This window comes from Megachile rotundata, chromosome 2 (assembly GCF_050947335.1).
Source record: "Megachile rotundata isolate GNS110a chromosome 2, iyMegRotu1, whole genome shotgun sequence".
Taxonomy (NCBI): Eukaryota; Metazoa; Arthropoda; class Insecta; order Hymenoptera; family Megachilidae; genus Megachile; species Megachile rotundata.
The window spans coordinates 7,528,625-7,550,785 of NC_134984.1; the positions used below are offsets into that span (position 1 = coordinate 7,528,625).

Genomic DNA, 22,161 nt, shown 5'->3' on the forward strand with positions numbered 1-22,161 from the left:
TTGGGTACTATAATTATCCACTATAGTAATTTCAATCTAATGAATATAATAGGCCATGTAATCACCACATACATATACATATACATGAATTTTTTCACACTGTCCATCATAAATAGGATAAACAATTTAACTACGCTCCCATTCTTATCACTGTCACATATGCACATAATCATTCTATACTGTATCGCATCTCGTGTTTATTATAACGATATTACAATTTAATTATGAATAATGATAAGAACACATTGTTTAATTACATCTAACGCAGTAGCTATCTACCAGTAACATCATAGAAAATACATAACGACTTTCTTATCATCAGACCGATTACATACGAATTGTTATTTGTTAATTGACATTTCCAATACTGCGAATTGCACGCAAATTTTTTTCCAATATACAACACTAAATATAGTTGAAAGAAGAAAAAGGAAAAAACAGTCAAGAAGATTAAAAAAGTAACAGGAAATGTAATTTCATTGTATTCACTTTTGTGTGTTGTTTATTTACAAAGGAAATATTTAACTTAATTTTACTTAAATATGATTAATACATTTATTCATTTCTTCCAATAAGTTTTTGAAGTATTAATTGATCTTGAGATATAAGATATCTGTTTTATTAGTTGATTTTTTATAAATTAAATAAACAAAATTACTTGTTATTTTTATACACATAGTAACAGAGCAACAATAAAAAACCAATAAATAATGTATTAATTCTTAGGTATCAAATGTGCGTACATAGTATATATATATTGTAATAGCAACAATTATAATAAATCAGAATTTGAAATAGTCAATAGTACAAAAAATTATAAAGAAATTGTAAAAGGTATATTTAACATAAATATAAGTTCAATAATAACTTTGATATATATATAATTTAATATTTTTTATCAATTTAATAATTTAGAAGCAAAACGTATTCTTGAATGTTTTGAAGTTTTATATTATTTCTTATTGACATTTTGTTGTAAATAAAATTATAGAATAAGATTTTACAAAATAAAACAAATATTGCGGTAGCTTAAGGATTTACAGTTACTTGATAGCATTAAGTTTTGGCATAAAAAATGAATATTCATATGAGCATAAACACTGTTTGATGCATTGTATGTCGAATAGCCTACTTTTACATTCATTCCCATAAAGTAATAATGAACTGTTTCATACATTCCAAGATAATATAATCATAGAAAACAGTATAATACAAATACATAGTATCTACAGGATGGCAGAGGAAAATTTTTGAAGAATGTTTATCATTCTCTATCGGAATGAGGCTTGTTTCGTGTTGTAACAGGGAACATGTATATCTAAGTGCCATAAATTCTTCAAAAAGTAGTTGGACAGAGTGGTCGTATATAATATTGAATTCAAATTTACTTCAGGAGCTAAGTCATTTATCATTTTCACAAAAAGATTCTGTTTAGTCCCATTTTAATTGGTCTGTCTGTAAAGGTAAGTTTCTTAAAAAGTATAAATAAATAAGGTTTTTAATGAAATTTTCCAATATCTTTCATCAATGTGTTCCTTGGTGTTGTCTGTGCATCTTTTGTCGAATGAGAATATATATATATATTTATGTACAAATTATATTAAGAGTTAGAAAGACTAGTAGTTTTATGCTAACTTACAATACACTTATACAACAAGTCATTTACACAGTGCTCCTGTATTACAAATAGGAAAACTTAAGAATTATTTCTGCATTTTATGTTTAAAGACTCAAAATCTATTTAAGGCGATTTTTTTTCACCTCTGTTTGCTGGTCATTGAGTGAAATACACATAAAGCTCTGACAGTTTCTGCATTGAGAAGATTTGAAGTTTTATCAGAGAAAGTTTGTTAAGCTTGGCAACATTTTGCATGGGAAATGGAGGACCTACCTATATCACATCAATACAGATATCAATTATTACTTTGATTAGTTATGAACTTAGACTTGTTATATATCATTACTGAACTGCAATGACTTAATAATAGTTCTTTACTTTCTGACAGTCAGAGGGACGACAGGTTATAGCAGTACGTGACATAAAATAACAATGTCTCTTTGTTTTATATATAAAAACTAATTAAAAATACTATTAGTATATCTTTATGTAATAATCGTGTAATAACAAAAATTTTACAATAAAACAAGACAATATTTGTATCTAGATATATTGTACATGTTTATGCATGGGCAGTTTGTCAATTGTACTTTGTGTAACTAAATTTTATTAATTAAAAATATATAACTGAATTATAGTATATTAGAAAAGAGTATAAACAAAGTCACAGCTTTTGATTATTTTTGGTTCACGTACCGTAAACCTATTCATCGTAACCATCTTTTTCATCGATAGTAAACAATCATGGTTATAATTCCACGCAATTCACTAACTAATTAACTTCAAGGTTAAACGCACATATTGTTACTTCCTAAGTTTACAATATCTATCTACTTTAACGATCATTAAGATTTCATTCGTAATTATATAACAACAACGATGATGACAGTAATGATGGTTATGATTATGATGTTATATGAATGATGATAAATAGTAATAAACAACTTTGTTATTAGTAATTTGCATTCATGTTCTACGCATTGGCTACTAGGTATTTGTTTTAATGGAATGTCTATCTCGATTTTCATTAAAGTTCAAAGGAAACTACTTCTGATATTGAGTATACTGTTATCAGAGCTACATGCGCCTCATAGCCATTACTATTTTTTATTATCAATCTAAAAATAAAATTCAATCATTTTAAGTTGTACATACTCGTAACATCGTCGACAGAGATAAAAGATTTTATTTTTAAGGCGGGTGTAGAAATGAATATAATGCTTAATGGGGATGACAAACGCTAAGAATGACTAACTGAGTGAAGATAAATATTATCCTGCCGAATTTTTTAAAAAATTGTAAGTTTCTTAACTATGAGCAAATATCATTACATTTCAATCAATTTACGTGTCACTTTAAATGTCTAATTTTATAGCGGTGAACTTTCTACCAGTCTTTTTTCCTTCTCCATACCTAGGCATTTTAATTATTAAAATCGTCATATTGAACCCTGTGTTTGACTGTATCTTGTTTTTAACAACATTTGTGTATGGCACAAATGGATATAGAGCTCACATAACTACTATGTGTATACATTGTATTTCTTCCACGCGGACGCGTAAATTGCGGGGAAGACTTTAGAATTTATAGTTTTAATCTCCTTTCGCTATTTTAACCCTGTCACAAAATTTGATGTTACAATCTTGCCAATCTTAAATTTGTATCCTGTGCCATAATGATGGTATACGTACGTCATTTCAAGTAGATTGTTTATCATAGGCATTAATTACTATGATACCGATATTCAAATTGTTAGCAATTGATGCAGACATCGCTGTAATTGTTTTGTCCATATTGCAAAATATTACTGTATATAAATCGAGGTTAATTTTACAAAATTCACTTGCCCACAATTATGATTGGTAAGAGGAGTTCCAGTTTTTGGCAATTCTGAAATGTGGAAGTCAATCATCGCTGTTGCTGCTAATGTTGTAAGGAAAGACTGTCAATATGGTAGTATTCGATGATCTTATGTTAACCGCTGGTATCACGGAAGGTCCACTTGTTTCTGTTGCATGCTAAAGTCTCCACAAGCTAGATCTTCGTGCTCCTGATCCAGATCCTGTTGTACATACACAATACATTTTATTAGATCCAATTTACAGTCGATTTCCTATGGCTACAAAAATTATCGAACGTACGGCTTCTGAAAGCTGATATCTATGCCTTTAAGGATCATACACATGGTTAATGCCGGACTTGTTACTAAACACTACAAACTAAATTGGTTTTAACGATCTTTAATCAGTTTAGCAAATCAGTTACTCGTATAAATATTAGTGGAGAACGCAATGGTACCGGCTTGTTTAACGACATCCTCCTTTATCTATGATTGTACCGACCAGCATGAGAAATGGCCACCATCTCTATGGGCAGGGAACCTCTTCGTTTGACGAGCGGTTCAGGAATAGTGTCCTTTTTTCCTAGTTCCCTCTTCCATTTAAGCCATGTGCCATTATCGTTTCCATCTGTTGATCCTCCAGAAAACATTTCCGGTCCTCCGGAACTCCTCCTTCTCAAAACCTTTTTCCGATTACGAGGCTTACCATTTATGCTACTCCTATTGAACATATCACGCCGTAATTCAGATATGTCTGCTGGCACTGAACCTCGCCGCGGAGACGGCATACCAGGGCCGGTACTATCGATTAGTCTTGTTATTCCGTTATTGTTGCTACTTCCGGTATTGTTATTATTATTGTTATTATTTATTGGGAGATTTTCTCGTTCATCTGTAAACGTGCAACTATAGTAACAAATGTTAAGCAATACCGCCACTCACGATACAAGCAGTTAGTACGTACTGGTTAAAGATAAAATATTGCCAAGAAGATTTCCAAGAGCAGTTTCTTGTGGAAGACTTGCTCTTCTAGGTGTTGCAACATTACCCTCTCGGGGTCCTAAGGCTAATCGATTAATCCCACCTAAAATCATATTATTGGTATTAACCGTTTAATAACTAGTACTGTGTACTTTCATTTATAATATTTCTGCTATTGTTTGCATTTACCTTGATGCCTAGTAATGTCAGTTGGTACGGACCCACGTCTGGAAGTATGGTCAACTCTAGATGTTATAGGTGGTACCGTAATATCATCTAATCTCGATAGCAGACCAACTGGAGCAGATCCACGTCTCCTAGCCCACGACTAACAGAGTGCAGAATATAAATTAAAATATTGTCTATACACGAAACATTTAAAGTTCAAAATGACTCTATTGTTGTTGCAAGAATGCATCTAAGCATTGATTACTAATTTTCAAATTATATCTGTTTTTTTGTGTTCGTAAGCATTACAAATTTAAAATAATTGAAACATATAATAGTTATAACTCAGAATATTAAAACATATTATACATAAGGTATTACTGAGCTATAGTTGCAAACAAAATTTCCTTATAAATCAAACAATTGTGTTTGTTATTTATGCAACAAGTTCTACTAGTTTGTGCAGTTAGTAATTATAATTCAAAAATATCTTCTATATTCATACCAGTCTTTTTCATTGATTTTGAGTATGTGAAATATAAAAAATTGATTATACCTGACTACCCTTTCGAGATAAAGCAATTCCTTTTGGATCTTCCATTGCTCGTGGATCAACGTTTTCCTTCATCTGTACATCGTGACTTAATTTGGCAACCTTAGAGCTCTTTTCCTTCCAAGGTTCCGAATCTCGCTTGCTACCGGTAGAAATGATCTCGTTATTCGAATCGCCGGTACTTCGTCGCGGTTCACTACCACTATCGCTCGACGAAGAGATGCTTTGAATGAGAGGCGGTGAATCAGGTGGGCTACCAATGAAGAACACCTTATGAGTGCTAAGTTCGGAGGACACTGGTATCGCGGTAAATCGTCTACCCCCAGCATCAGTCGTTATTGTCTTAGTTTCTGGCACAGGAGTTGAGTATCTTCGTAATCCAGAATCGATGCACTTTGCTTTCGTAACCTGCATCGAACTACACTGATTCGACTTGAATGCCACTGTAGTCCGTTGATCCTCGCTTACTGATTTATCACCCTCTAATTTCATCTTCGAAACAGAAGTACCGTCCGTCTTGGATTCTGTTTCAAGACTATGACTTCCTTTTTCTTCACTAGAACCAGTCAACGACGCATAGAAACTTTGCGTGAAGTCAGTTCCTTGAGCAGAAGAGGGTCGCTTATTACGATTCTTGAGACTCGTGTCTTCCACGCGAATAGTTTGCACTGAATGGCGTCGTGAATGATCGCCACTTGAAAGGGGCTCGGTTTTTTGTCTGAACAGCTCCGTGATCGTGGTACCATATCTTTTCCCAGAGACCTCCGTTTCTCTCGGTACTTTCATATCGCTCTTTGCTTGCATCGAATCTCCCTCGTGTGTAGGTGGAGTACCGCAACGACCATCCGAGCAAGATTTTTCTTTCGGGGAGAACGACGACGAGCTAGAACTATCTCCCTCCACCAAGATTTGAGAGTAGCACTGCGACATTTCTGCAGTGGCAGATAAATATCTCATTCTGACGTACGGTTGTAACGGAGGGAATGTCTGTTGTCTTGTCAACTGTTTCGATTGACTACCCGGTTTCTGGGAGTCCGGCTGTAAGACCGTACTTAATCTCGATGCTTCAGCACTATTAGTGATGCTAGCTATACTAGTTTCTGGTAAAAGGCTTTCAGCACTGACGGGCCTTTCAGCACTATTGGCGTTTGGCGATAGTTCTTGACCTATACTGCTTCCTTTGGACGATAACAAAGATAATGAGCTAGGATCAAGGAGGCTTTGATCCTCCAGCTTCAGTAACAGATTTGACTTTGATTTGCTTTGCTCACTGGGCAGGCTCTCGCGTCTAATTGTGCTTCGTGGTAACAATGTTAATGGTTTCGAAACACTCAGAGGTACCGAGTGACGTCTTCCAACCCGTTCCAAACCAACTCGCGCTGGTAAACTTTGCATTCGAGGAGATTGAACATAGGCAGCTGGTATGAGCAAGTCGATACTTCCTGTGTCTTCTTCTGCGGCTGGATCCTCCACAGAGCTGACAGCATCTTCCACTTCTTCCAGCTCGGAGATCTCCGTTTCCGTTTCTTCCGCCGTTTCCTGCAAGATCAATGCCTCCCATTTTTTTTGGTTGGTGCGCAGATGCTCCATTAATGAAACGCTCAATCCGTCGCCGAGGAAACGATGCCATTCCTCGTAAAGAGGCGTCACGACGAACTTGAAGAATCCAGTTTGTATCTTTGGTATGCTAGTGGTATGTCGATCGCATAATGGCGTCACTGGAAGGTTCAGCCGACGTTCGTAATCACCTTGCCGAAAGAATTCTTCGCATACTTTGTACGACCATTTCCTCGAAATATCCCACGGTCTGCAAGGGTTCGATATATCCGCGCATTTCAGGGCTATTTGTAAAATGAAGTGTCGATCGTCTGCCCGTTTCATTTCCAGGAGATTTTCATCCAAATAGTGCTACAAACATTCGGTAATAAAAGGATTAGAGCCATTGCTGAGCAGCTTCAAGAATATGTCGCATATTTGTTTAAGTCTTTAAAGTTATTTATACTTTTCAGAGTTTAAAAGGATCATATTTATAAATACGGTCTAGTATAAGCTCAAATGTTACTAGAATGATTAAAAGAAAAATATAGCGTGTTTTATAATATGCGAGACATATTTCAACAGTGCATGAACAGAACATGAAAACAACAAGGAACGTTTTTGTAAGTGCTAGATCGAAATACGTCAGAGTTAATGTGACATTTGGTTTTAGTAAGAAAAATTTGCGTTTTGGAATTAGTAAGAATTGTGCAAAGTGAAGTAATATAACAGTGTTTGTTTCTATTGTTACAGCAATTAATCTCGACGCTATACAAAATCAGATTTCAGTTTCCAGATATAATAAAATTTATTTTAAAGAATTAGACTAGACTTTTAAGGTCATAGTTTTGAGATTTGTGATCTAAAATAAAAAATTCAAGGTAACATACGACTCCAAAAATTTCAGAAGGTAAACATACAAACTTTAATTAGAAATTTCCAGATTCGAGAAGTGCTATATTGTATTCCTATAAAGTTTGAATTGTACTTTAATTTCCAATATTTATCATTAAATTATGGATTAGCGCACGGATGAAAGGAAAGTTATTTGATTGTATTATAGTTAGTTCTTATAACTGTTTCATTAGTAATTATTTAGCAGCAGGAATATTTAACGAGTTTTTATTCAGTTTCTAAAATATTTTAAACGATGAAAATAATTATTTCGATCGCAAAAAGTTATGTCGATAACAAAAGTAATAAACAGATAACGTAGCCTGAGAAAAGAGATCAGTAAGTTTTCTAATGAGGTAAAAATCAATCGGAGGAAAACAACTGAAGCTTTATAAAAATATTATAATGAAGATGACTGCGTGATCTTTGAAGCATTGATTTTATTTATACTTTGCATAATTATAAAAGATACAAAAAGTAATAATTTTAATAAACCAACTCTAAACTTTTTTTAATAAACCAACTCTTGTAACGCACAACTCTAAAATAAGAGAGAAATTAACGTTTAAAGTTTTCGTATTTACTTGTCTGAGAATTAATAAAATCAAGAATGTATTTTTTTATGAAAAAGCGAAAGGTTTAATTAAGTAAGGATCGTAAGTTTGAGTTTTATCATTGCGAGAGTTATCATTTTTTTATTCGTTCTCGTCTTCATTTTTTTTATTAAAACTAATTAACACAATTAATTTTTCGAACTCAAACAGAAACGATCGAATGAAAGAAATTGTTTGTATATGTATATTTTAACTCTATTAGATGAAGAGAAATTTATTTTTTCAGAATATTATTTTAAAAAATAAGAAGAAAGTGAAGAATATATTTATAATAAGTGGAATGGCACTCATCATAAAATCATAAAGTATTGCAACACTGTACATTAAATAAATGATTATTTACTTATAAATAATCTATAATAAATGGTTTGTACAATTTATTACTGTGTGTAAACATTTATCTTTTAATATATTAAAAATAGAGCATATTTTATCAACATTTGAAAGGGCTTCCCTTTTACCCACTAATCCCAATATAAACCACGTAAATTCTGGAATTAATTCAAAAATCGGAGCACTCCATTGATGGTGTAATAAAATATTTGTTCTTTAATTAGTTTCAGTAAAAAATTAAAGGTATTTAAAAAATTATAACTTTTGCACACTTCGGAAACCTCGCACAAACCTCGGTTTAATTTTATCGCTTTTCTAAAACATTTAATGTTAATTTTCCCTTTATATTTGAGAATAGCGTGCTGCGATTTTGCCAAAGTACTACCTTTGCTGTTCTGTATAATTATGCAAAGTTTGAATGAAATTGGTGTTCCTAAGGTTTCGAAATAAGTACATATACGGAAAATTTTTAAATTCTAAATTCTTTCTTACTATTGTTTACTCTAATTTTTATTATTTATTCTAATCCTGATTAATGTATTAATTATCCAATTGTGTATTACAATGTTAATTCTCGACAATCTTTGCATACACGCTAACTCGATAAATATATTGATGACAATTTTTAGAAAGAACAAATTGAAAATAGCGATGAGTTGAAAAGATACTATTATTTTTTGTTGAATCGAACAGGAATTATTAGACATAATTAATAAAATTATTACACTAATCAATTAAGAAGAGAACATATAGAGTGTCCCACAATTACTGTAAGAGCCGAAAACTCTTTCCTTCGCCAAAATATTGGTTGAGGTTCTATTTTCGAGTTATTAGCAGAAAGCACTGACCAATGAGAAGAAACTAAAATAACTCGAAAATGGAGCCTCAACCAATATTTTGGCAAAGGAAAAAGATGTTCCGAATCGCCCTATCTACCACCTCTTTTCGCCTCTTACAGTAATTGCGGGACATCCTGTATATTATAAATGTGCATAAGAAATATATTTATATATAATAAATACAAAAATAATTAATAAAATAAAAAACACTGTGTGGGATGCAAACCCACGACAAAAATATCTTTGGTATCCACCATTTAATCTAATTTAATTAGATAATTTACATTTTATCTTATCCAAAACAAAAATACTAAAAATCAAGTAATACTCTCGTTTTATAAAAGAAATGACAAGCTTGCAGTTATTAATCCGCGTTTTTGCCCGAAATATGTCGAGAGAGTGCGTTTTACATTTCCTTAATTATCGCACACTAAAAATTCTGAAAAAATTATTCGTGAAATGTATCAGTATGAAATTTGTACTTTTTGTAATATTTTGTTATTTATAAGCAGGATTTACAACGAAAAAACCTGAAGAAAATTTTCTAACATACATTTCTCGTGTCTGCAACATTTTTGAATATGATCCGAACTTTTGTATATCATTAAATAAAGAAAATAGAGTGAAACTCGATAATCCGAATTTCGGTCGTAACTACCCTTTCGTTCAATTTTAAGAAACTATTAAATTTTATTTTAAGAAACTTTTGAAAACATTTGGGTTGCAGGTATACGAAATATTTACAGCGTGCACAAAGAATGGGTTGTTAGGTGAGGATCTATGAAACCATAACCCTAATAAAATAAAGTGCCCCCCTAATAAAAGTAACCGTCATGACACGTTTCAAGTTTTCATCGAAGTGATGGCCACATATTATAAAGTACCCAGTTTAATGATTATTAGCGCAACGCTATTAAAGCTTTATAAAAGTTCACCTTCAATCGAATGAGAAATTCCTGCTGCCTCGTGATATCTGTGGCCAATATCAACGAGCTGATGTGTCGCTGAAGTTCAGGTCTCACGTTAGCAGGCAACTGATCCGAGACACCGCTTTCTAGTAGACAACCGATCGCCGATCTCCAATGATGATTTTCAAGAACCGACGTATTCTGAAAGGAATTCAATGTCACCTGTCGAATCATCTTCGTACATGGATTCGAATGAAACGTCTTGGATAGAATCGACTCACTTGATAGAGAGCAGCCAAGTGATTGCTTGTAGCAACCAGAAACGGTTGATTGACGCCCGGATGATCTAGATCATGCGTCACCGCGGCTATTAGCGCAGCCATTATCTCCAAGTTAGTTAAGTGCGTTCTGATCTGCAAATATACAAAATATTGAACATTATTTTCAAAGCTCATTATTATGAAATTCCCTACTTTTATCAGAATGTAGAAATCTTCGAATTTCTCCTGAATTTATCCTCAATAATGATCGATAATGTCGATACTAAATACATCGATGTGGTAGGTATTTCAGGATATCAGGATTTCGTTAATGATTGCAGTTATTATAATCGCAGAATTAGATCGGAGTTATATGTAGTATATTAAAGACAAGTATAACTAGAACTGTTAAAGATGAGAAAATCATGACTAGTTATAAGTAAGAAAGGATCTTGATCTTGCTTTCATTTCTGTTGGCAAATATTGTTACATGTAGAATGATCCAGTATTTTATCGCCGAACTTTACTAATATATACCATGAGCAAAAATAGGAAAAAAGTTATATTCTAAAAATTAAAATATTTTCAATTGATAATGTAATCGATTGATTAAAGTTTATTAATCACATTAAGCTAGGCCTTTAAACACTTTTTTTAAAATGTATAATAAAAGTATTTAATGAATTTGGATTGCCTTGTTTTTCGATGGCACATGCAGTGTGTCCTAGTTTCGTACCACTTTAAAACCACTATGAAAACTTTGCCAGCATGTTTTATAAATAAAAACAATAAAAAAATGTTATATAAACATAGGCTGTTAAATGTTTTATTGAAAGATTATGATGACAATAATAATGGACAATTTTCTCCTTCAATACAGCACATGAATAATTGCGGATTTTTATATTTTTTTTATTAACTTTCAATAACGCATTCAAAAGCCTATGTTCATATAAATAGATTTTCTGATTTCTACTTTTAAATTAGGCTATTAAAATTATGTGGACAAATAAAAAATCCTAAGAAACCCTATTTCCACGCATAGAATATATTAATAAAAGTACGAATAGAATGAATTATAAGTAAGTTTCGAATGGAACATGCTAATGAAGTTCAGTAAAAAATTAAATTATCTTGTATATTCGAATCAAAAACTCCTTTTGTAATATAAAGTATATTATATAGGATGCTTGTTTTATATGAATACACTGAAATATTTCAAAAATATGAATAATATGCAAAAATATTTCTGACAAAGTATATAATGTTGAATCGATTAACTATTCTTCTCTATTTAATTCTTATATTTTGTTTATTTTCTGTCTATTTGATTTCAAAGCGTTCTAAGGATGTAAACATTTGTAATCAAAATTAAATTAAAATCTCTTTACAAAGATTAATTTTTCGGAATATTTTATGTAAAAAACTATTAAGCTACTGTAGCGAAAATATTAATTGTTTGTAAAATATCTCAGATTTTTATACAATGAAATAGTTTATGAATTGTTAATATTTTTAACGTTGTACTATAACACGCTTTTACATTAAATATTCAAACAAATAATCTGTGCAAAAACTAATATGCAGTTTCGTCGAAAGACTAAAATGCATGTATTGTTTCTGCATAAAAATATCTTAGAGCACAAAGTTATGAAGACCAACTCGTTAGATATTCCAATTTTTTGTGTAACATATCTTATTTTACGATAAAAAATATCTCATAAACTATGGATTCTGTCAATATGATATGAATGCTTTCACACGTAATGGCGCGAAAAATCAATCTATGTAAAAAACGATACGTCATCTCCATTTAAAAATCTCGATACAGACTTCACAAGATTTTACGTGATCGAACGGTTAAATAGACAAGAATAACGTATGTTATTCTCGAAATCACATAATTTTTATCTGAAACATTTTTGCGTATCGTTCATATTTGTTGAGATATATAAATATTTTTAGTTACATAAAATTGACACATTGTATACAGTGGTTGACAAAAATTTTCAGTCCAGCTATAATTTTATTGTATCTTCATAAAAACGCATATTTGCAATAAATATAGCAGAAAACAAAAGTATTCATGTAGCAACATGTAAAAATAAAAGGGACTATATTTCATATACATACTAATTATACTGTTATATGTACATATGATCATACGATATCCTGTAAATTATGATAAAAGAGGAAAAGGGGTGATTCTACTTGCAAAAATAAGTCGAACATTTTCGTATCTAATTTTATATTCGACACAATTGAAATCAAATATTTGTACAGTGATTCTTAAAAAGTTTGTTTCTTGCAAGAAAAATAAAAATGTGAGTAATATTTTGTTATCAATTCAATGATGAGTGGACTTATAAATCAATAAATGATATAATTTATTCCAGTATTATTAACCACTATTTTTTATAAAATTGTTATTATACTTATATATTTATTCACAAATCTAATTATCTCATTGAAGGATAATATTTTAGCAGTACTAGTATAATATTTATAAATTTATAAGTTATTGAAAATGTAATTTCTTTTTCGGTAAATAAATTTTCGGTAAATAAAAAATTGTATTATACATTTTTTACGAATATTTCACGTCGATATTTATAACATTTACCGGTTTTACTATCAGTTAATACCCTGTATTGTACAACGCTGGTATTATTAAACGTAAAGAGGAAAAATTAATTGTTGTACTATAATAAGTGAAAATTAGTAGAACGGTAAGATTTCATCAGCACAAAAGTCTTTATATATTAACGTTCATTTACCTTAATACATCAATTAACTCCTGCCATTTTAATTACAGAAATAAATGATTTTGACCCAAAAAGTAAATCAATAATACTCTAGAAATTACTTAACTCTTCGTTGCATTGTGTTCTATATATAAGATGAAATAATGTCGTATCTAATCAAATGCAAATGAACTTCATATTTTTTAATTACAAAGATTATCGAAAAATTTTTTTTTAATTACAGATTCTTCTTTCAAATGTATGTATACAATTTTCTTTTTGGTAAATCTGTAACACGACAAATATGTGTTTATTTATTACATTTGAGATTTAACAAATATATTTTTTATAATCTTTTTATAGTCTTTTCTATAGTCTTCTTTACAGTATGTACATATAAAGTATGTTCTTGTCTTAAAATGAACAAATTATCTTATAATTAGAATAATTATCCTTATAATTAGAAAACCTATAAATAGCAGTTATTATTTTATAAGATCACCAATTATACAAATATCTTACAATTTATTTGACCTAAAATGCACTAAATTTTTAATAAAGTCTACTAATATTTTTATCATTCGCCTTCTGTTAAAATTTTTTCAACATATTGTTTTAACTCAATACTGTCACATTTTAAAATAATATTATGTATTCATAGAAATGATTTCAGTCATGTAGATATGAAAACAGAAGTCGAAAACTAAATGTCAAAATGAATTTCAGAAATTTATAATCGACTATAAATGCAATTAATTGCTTGCATTAGGAATTGAAGAAATATTAACACATGCATAAATGTCTTTTGCATTTTAATCAAGAGTTGACGAACTACAAAATATCTGAAAACTATATGTTTTTACTGAGAGTTATTTCCCTATGGGTTACCAGAGGATTACACTTTTAAAAATTGGATAATTTAAAAAAAAATTATCACCATTATTTTTAATTATCTTTGCATAATGTATTCAATAATTACAGACAAAATACAACGATCTTAAGTATCGGAATGTATTAGGAGGAGTCTCAGAATATGGTTCTACAATCATTGTATATAATTAAATATCGAAAAATATGAGTAGTATTAGGCTATATGTGGTCTGTATGTGTGAACTATGTAGTTGTAAAGATTGTCTTTTTGGGTGATCGAATGTTTTCGGGGCAAAGCGAAGTGCTCATTGCTTTGTGAGAAATTGAGAGAGAGCAAGCCGGTGAGACTTGTAATTCGTAATATTGAGATTCTATTTGTATTTCATTGAGTTAATTTCAAATAATTATATTTCATTAAATAAACTACAATAATCATTTCACTTATTAAAATTATTCTACATATAAAATACAGAAAAAATACAGTAAAATACAGAATTTTTTGTTTGAGTATAATAATTTCGCCTTCAACTGTATGATATGGACAAAGTAAATTATGAATAATGTGCAACAAAATCGGGCAATGTACTAAATTTCACGTATTCATAATCAATTTGACCTGGTATTATGAATACTGCTATAATATAATAATATCTGAATAGAGTGATAGTAATAATACTACATACATCGTTCAATAGGTAGATGACATGTATGTAGTATGTTTTGGCAGAGCAAAGATTAAAAATTTTATTTTTGAAAGGAACTTTCAGGGATGCTCCACTTCACCCGCTGACTTAACGGCGAGTGAATATTGCAGTTTTTAAGAAATGGATGCTGTTTTTAGCAACAAATTACACTTATTTATTATTTAACAATGCCAGTGAACTAACAGTTTTTGTATAATTAAGGTGTGTTTGAATGTTATGTTTCAACGATTTAAAGTGTTGAGTGTTTAATGTTTGACTTGCTGATTGATTTTGTATTTCTACTTGACTTTGTATTTCTGCTTGACTTTGTATTTCTGCTTGACTTTGTATTTCTGCCTGACTTTGTATTTCTGCCGTTTTTCGGCATATGTTACTGTATTTAAAACCTCTGCTCTCCCTTCCTTTGCGCCCTTGGCGTGGTACATTTTTGGAAGGGGAACAGGGTTGTCTGTATGGGGGAGGACAACGTCACAGAAAATAGGTTTTTCCCAAAATCTGTGACGTCTTCCTGAGGGACCTGGAACCGTTACTCTCCAGGCCCACGTTACCCTTCGACTTTTGGGTCCGCAAGGTTTATGACATGGCCTGCACCGCTGAAGCCAAAGATTCGACTAATGATGTGTCAATAAATGAATTTACTAAAAACTAAATTGTCACGTACCATCCTGGTGCTGGTACACAGATGGTACGGATACTAAATTGAAGGTCTTCAAAAGCGATTACTTTCTTTCGCCACGTCGTAAACCTTTTCCTAAAATTTTTATGTGTAGTGTGATTTATATGTTATTTGTTACGCCGTAACATAGTATATATAATAGATAATGTTTACGAAATTAAGATTGTATTAAGCTATGTAATTGATGCAAAAAAATCAATACTCACAGAGGTTATAATAGTTACACGATCTTAACGATCGATGAAGCATTTGGTAGAAAAAGAATTGTGTCAGAAAAGTAGATGACTAGGTGTTAGGGATAGTCGATACTAACACAAACGACTATTGTATAATTGTCGTAAAAATCGTAAGACGCTCATTATACTACCAGTTTTCAAAGCACATGTTAATATCGGTAGTGAAATTTATACAGATTGTTTCAAAAGTTACACAGAAGATTATATACATAAGAGTGTTAATCTCAGTACAGATTCCGTAAACAAGTATAATTTACTTTGAATTTGAGTTAAATTATAGTCAAACTTCGATTAAACTTTAACTAAATGAAATTTAATAAATGTTAGCTAACAACGGAATGCATATTCAACAAAAATTGGAATCATACAGATATCATGCAAAAGACTGAATGAGAGAAAGAGGATGTTTTAACGATAATGAAATACAAAGATGCGAATATTTAATGCGACAATACTGTTGCCGAAATAATATTAACCTAATGGTATTCTTAATGGACGCGATTCCAATACAATCCTTGTTTTACTAAATAATAAAATTCGCTTAGTTATCACATTAAACTAAACTGTATAGTACACCAAAATTGCAAAACTCTTTGTTGAATTTTCATTTCAATGAAATTAGCAAAAATAAATGTATTGAGAAGTCGGTAATTAAGTTCATGCATTTATCGATTACTTGTAAGATACTGCTCGATTTTGATCGGATATTCGTATGTTAATAAAATAAAATCTACATATTTTTTCGCTATTGTTTCTCTGATATTATAATTTTCCACACGTATAAAATACAGTGGGTTATTTAGAATTGTGCTTTCAATATTCATAAATCAAGCGTAATTAACAAATTTTAAAGAGGTCTTTCCAAGTCGTTTTTCTTAAATAATGCATTCATTTAGTCTCTTAAAAGTTATTGTGTTTTTGTATTATTTTAAATATAATAACCTCCCATATTCCATCACTTTTTAACCAATGAATTTGAACATTCCAAATCATTACATTTTGTCAGTGTTAAATACTGTCAAATTACGAAAAAAATTTAAAACGGTGTTCTCAAACATAGTTCAACCGTTTTTACTCCATCTGGCAAATGTCATTATTGAACGGCTTCTATCAAATTCGTAATAAACCGTTTGGACAATGGTACATCCCATATCAGGTAGACGGACGGTGCAGTCCAATACATATTATGGACGGCTGACCGAACCCATATTACTTTGCCCTTATTGTTTCAATAAAACCTACAAAATCGAAATGTTTTATTGTATCTACAATAACGTCATTTATACCTGCATCAGAATTTTATTAATCCATTTTTACAAAGACCGACCAGGCGATACATTCGTTGAAACCCTCCTTTTTCTAATAAAGGGGAAATACTAGAGAATTTGTTCAATTAGCACACTTTCATTATAATGAACTCCCCAAACAATATAAAGAAAAGCAGTTTCAAAAATTTTTGAATGTAATAAATGAATTATAATAAATATTATATTATTAACAATAATATTTTTATTATAACATGATTCAATGAGAAATATTCTGCTCTCACAAAAGAAAGGTTACGAGTTTCGCTAAAACCATTCTTCATTGAATTTTTAAAAGATGTTTACGTTTTAAAATAGTTGTTGATTACATACATATTTATTAATCACAGGGTTACAATTTATTAAGGTTATATAAATAAATAAATATTTAATACCTACATACTGTTAGTTATAATTACAAATTTTCTTTTTTTGGTTTTATTAAAATTATGGCATTTTCGAATATGCAGTTTTGTCGATTTTATGTCAACACAACTTTTATATTTTTGATTTTTGATAGATCATTTATCAGCATTATTTAGACTACAATATACATAAATTGTTCTAAATATTTCGGAGTTTGAAGATTTGAAGATTGGAGGATTTGAGGATTTAGAAATTTTGGTACCTCAAGATTAAAACATTTTAGAGTTTGCAGATGTGGAAATTCGGAAATTTGGAAATTTGGAAATTTGGAAATTTGGAAATTTGGAAATTTGGAAATTTAGAAATTTAGAAATTTAGAAATTTAGAAATTTAGAAATGGAGAAATGGAGAAATGTAGAAATTTAGAAATGTAGAAATTTAGAAATTTAAGAAGTAAGAAATTCAGAAATTTGAAAATTTAAGAAGTTAGAAATTCAGAAATTTAGAAAATTAGGAATATAGGAATAGAGAATTTCCAAATCCAGAAGTTTAGGAATTTGAAAAATGGTAATTTTAATAAAATATAATACATGAAGAGAATTAGACCTACTTCGATAGGCTAAACCCACCCTACTTCCAATCTACACAATAATTCTGCCCCTAATACACTACAAAAGAAAATGGCCTCAAAGGTATCGTTCAACCGTGCAATAAAGATACATCAGCGGGAAACCTAGAAACATACCTTGCCATGTCAAATAATTAAGATTTAACAATTCAAAATTTATAAAAGTATACGCGTCCCTCAATTTATGGATTTGTTTTACACGAACAAAAATCGCACACATAAAGGCTGCTATTATATTTAGCCAGTAAAATTTCTATTTCCAGTTAAAATAACAATAATCTAAATTTGTGAAAGAAAAAGTTTTAAGTTAATTATGTTCTGCAATTAAACGATAATCCCAGTTAGTTAAACAATAATTGTAAATGCATAGTAATTAAAAAATATTCTTGGCATATTTTAATTATTATTATTATTGTCCCATATATTAAACATGCATTAATTTGACTATTTTCATCATTTAATAAAAAAAAATCAAGACAGTAATACTCTAATGAATGAGAATACTAAAAATATTGGAATGTAAATGTTTTATTTATAATAAATTCATTCAATCAATTACAATGGATTTTTTCTACTGAATTAATTTTATAATAGTATAAAAACAGTTTTCACTGACAAAATGTAACAGTGTTTGTTCTAAAAGCTACAATTACTATACAAACATCTTTCTGTGAGTAATAGTTTTTTTGTTTTTTCCTTCTACATTCTGAAAAATTTATAACAAGTGCTTTTATAAGATAAGAAAAATTACTAAAAATATAATATAAAATCTGCAGGTTATGTTGATATTGTGAATATATGATTAATGTATAAATTATTATATAAATGTATTATTCATATAAAATTTGTAGGATATGTATAATTATCATTAACATAAATGCACAGAATACGAGAGATAATTACTTAAATAGATTAAATATTAACAATGCAATAAATTCGCTGAGGCTGATTCATTTAATAATTAGATCTCACGTGAAATATCATTTATTCTAATGGCATTTAATGACTGATCACTGTTACGTCATTACGTACTAATGAAAAAACAGTACTTGATTTCAGTATTTAAACAGGATGAATAAAGAACAAGATTAATTTGGATTTTCTATTATTTAATAAATCAAAAACAACTTTACTATTCAAAAAATTATACAACATTGATTAATTGGGACTTTAGCAACAATACTTCCTCGCTTGCTTGAACTATTATTGAACGAGTTTAACATTAAAATGCAACCCATAGAAATTATCTTACATTTCTTATTTTAAATTATGAAAATTACTAAGAAGCCTTGCTAAAATGTATACGTATTAACTTTTGTCGCATCATCGTATAAGCTAGTTTACGTATAATCCGTTATTTATTTATTTCTACAGTTTAGTTTCAATTTAAATATAAGTCGTCATTAAACATCCGTAAATCCAGGGTTAAAAACGTTGAATCTTAGAGTATCGAATAATACTTTCGCACGATGTAAATATTGAGTTATATTAACTTATAAGTACATCTATGTAATGTTAGTAAAATTTGCTATTGCATTTTGATTAGTTTAAACGTTAAAAATGAGCAAGAATAACAAAATTCTTTTGCTTTTGACATTTACATTAAAATTAGGGGTTTTTAATAGTACCTTATTACTTTCGTCAGTCGATCATAATAACAGATCGTAGGGACCACGTACCTGACACGGGCCCTATTGCTACGTTTAAATTTATTGCGACGTCAATAATGCACGATATTTTCATTTAGATATTTCATATTCAAAATTTTAAGAAATATGCTAATAATTTAAAAAATTCTTTAAAAATCGATTTAGAGGTAGATTTTTTAAAAAACGTGAAAAGGGGAAGAATTTTTTAAATAAAAAATTGTTGATGATCTTCAATATTGCAGAAACCATTTGTCAGCAAGATACATAAAATGAGGCGCTCAGTATAATAAATAGTTTTAACGAGAACAACTTTAGAAAAAATCATTCTTTTATACGTACAAGGGTGAATTCACGTTAAATCGATAATGTTTTGACATCTATATTAGGAATTCTGCGCACATATTATAACGCATTCGCAATTATGCAGAGATTAAGCCACCATTTTGCTGATTTCAAATTCATTTAAAAGATACCAGCGTTTAATATGTGCAATTTTTATTTATTTCCGTAAAAACTGTATGTGCGTAGGAATTTAATCTCCGAAATTTTTGTTAAACTGAGGTATACTTTCTTTTGTTTCACGCAGGAGAATTGGGCTATTGTTATAATATCTTTTGTTCTCAATTTAAAAAATTTATTTTCATGCGAAGTGACGGAAAAACGTTTAACTTTATTTACTTTCGAGACTTCTGCTCAGATCTGTCAGTTTTCTGTTAGATTTATCATGGTAAAACCTTTACGATCCACTAGGACTTTGAAGTCAATTTCTATGAAGTTCGCTCTTTAATTGTTGGATGGCATCACAAGCTTATTTCACTTTGAAACAATTTAGTCTTACTAGAGACAAATGTATGTAACACATCACTCAATAAGTCTCCGGTCTAACTAAGAAAAACAAATTTTTTTTAGAAATTCCACTTTAATCATCAATATATTTTCCTTCCAGTATGATACACTGATTCCAACGCTCCTCTAACTTTTCAATTCCCTTTATATTAAACGATTTGTCTTTGCCCCCAAAATAAGCTTCAGTTTCCGTAATCACTTCTTCATTTGAGCCAAATTTCTTTCCCTGGAGCATTTTTTCATATCTGCAAAGAGCCAGTAGTCGCTGGGGTCCAAATTTGGGGAGTACGGTGTGTGGGGAAACAATTCAAAACGTAATTCATTCAATTGAACCATCGTGTTCATCGACTAGTGACACGGCGCATTGCCTTCGTGAAACAGCAAACGCGGCACCCACTTTGAAAGCAATTTGCACATGCCCAAATTTTCATGCAAAATTGTGAAGACACTACCTTCTGATATCTTCAAGGCATCAGCTATCTCACACAACTTAAGTTTACGGCCCTTTAAAACTATTTTGTGGACATTTTTTATGTTTTCCGGAACGACTGCTGATTTTGGGCAACCAGAGCGTTCAGCATCATCGGCGCTTGTATGACCGCGTTTAAATTGAGCATACCAGTCAATGATAGTTGATTTCCCTGGTGCAGAGTCCCTATAATGCTTATCAAGTCACTTTTTGGCTTCAACAATATCTTTTACGATTAAAAAACAGTGTTTAATCAACACACGAAATTCCTTTCTATCCATTGTCTTCAAAATTACGAAACTGGGGGTACTAAAATGATTGTAACTTCTAAACTATTGGTCAGAATACCATGAAATTTTGACACGTACTGTTTGAAGGTTAGTATTATTCGAAAATAACGTGGGTCTGTCACCAGTGTCGCCATTTATGTGTCAGACCGGGGACTTATTGAGTGACGTGTTACATAAGACGATGTAGTAAAGTCGTCCATGTGTTCGCATTTAGAAAATACTTATTTGTTTTGCACTTTGGCAAGTTATAATTTTTAGTTATTATTTTTAATTAAATATAACGTAAAATTTGATGTGCTATGTATTTTATGAGTCCATAGTTGTGAATGAAATGTGTGTTTTTAGGAAAGTTAAGTCAAAACCGCATTCAAAGGGTTCAGAATGTAACACGTCCCTTTGTGTAAATGAAAAAAATTGTTTCTCTTTTTTATAATATAAGAAATAGTAGCGATAGACGTGATTTGCTTTCTGAATATAAGATAATGTAATAAATAATTGAATAAATATTTACTATTTTTCTCCATTTTATATCCCTTAGATTGTACACAGAATAACATTTCACATTTTTGCAATTACCATTAAAATTTCAAATACTACCACATAATAAAATATTATTCCAAAAAAATAGTACTTCCGTAGGATTCCGTCAGGACTTCGATGTTCCAAATTATTTTATATGTAATGACCTTAGGGATGACTTATAATGAAAACTGTGCTATAGTATGTTTACTTGCACCTAAATAAAGTATTTAAGAAAGATAGCACAACTTTTAAAAACTTTTAAGAAATTTAATAAATAAAGCGTTAAAGAATTGTTGCAATACTAATTGTTGAC

The 22,161-nt window shown here is 30.3% G+C and overlaps 1 protein-coding gene across 11 annotated transcripts in view; it reads right to left on the reverse strand.

Annotated features, from left to right (window-relative positions):
• Positions 1–40: 40 nt before the first annotated feature.
• The window catches only part of LOC100877791 (uncharacterized), a 412,529-nt gene continuing 390,408 nt past the window's right edge, over positions 41–22,161 (reverse strand). For 5 of the 11 annotated variants that reach the window (XM_076541317.1, XM_076541312.1, XM_076541307.1 and 2 more), the window contains 7 exons: positions 10,566–10,697; positions 10,312–10,485; positions 5,164–7,068; positions 4,629–4,767; positions 4,423–4,542; positions 3,961–4,350; positions 41–3,680 (listed from right to left, as the gene is read on the reverse strand). In XM_076541317.1, coding sequence (XP_076397432.1) covers positions 3,637–3,680; positions 3,961–4,350; positions 4,423–4,542; positions 4,629–4,767; positions 5,164–7,068; positions 10,312–10,485; positions 10,566–10,697 — 2,904 coding nt within the window. In that variant the 3' untranslated portion in view covers positions 41–3,636. Of the gene's footprint in view, positions 3,681–3,759; positions 3,838–3,916; positions 4,351–4,422; positions 4,543–4,628; positions 4,768–5,163; positions 7,069–10,311; positions 10,486–10,565; positions 10,698–22,161 lie in introns of all 11 variants that reach the window. The other 6 variants (XR_013041016.1, XR_013041015.1, XM_076541301.1 and 3 more) reach the window with 6 other exon arrangements.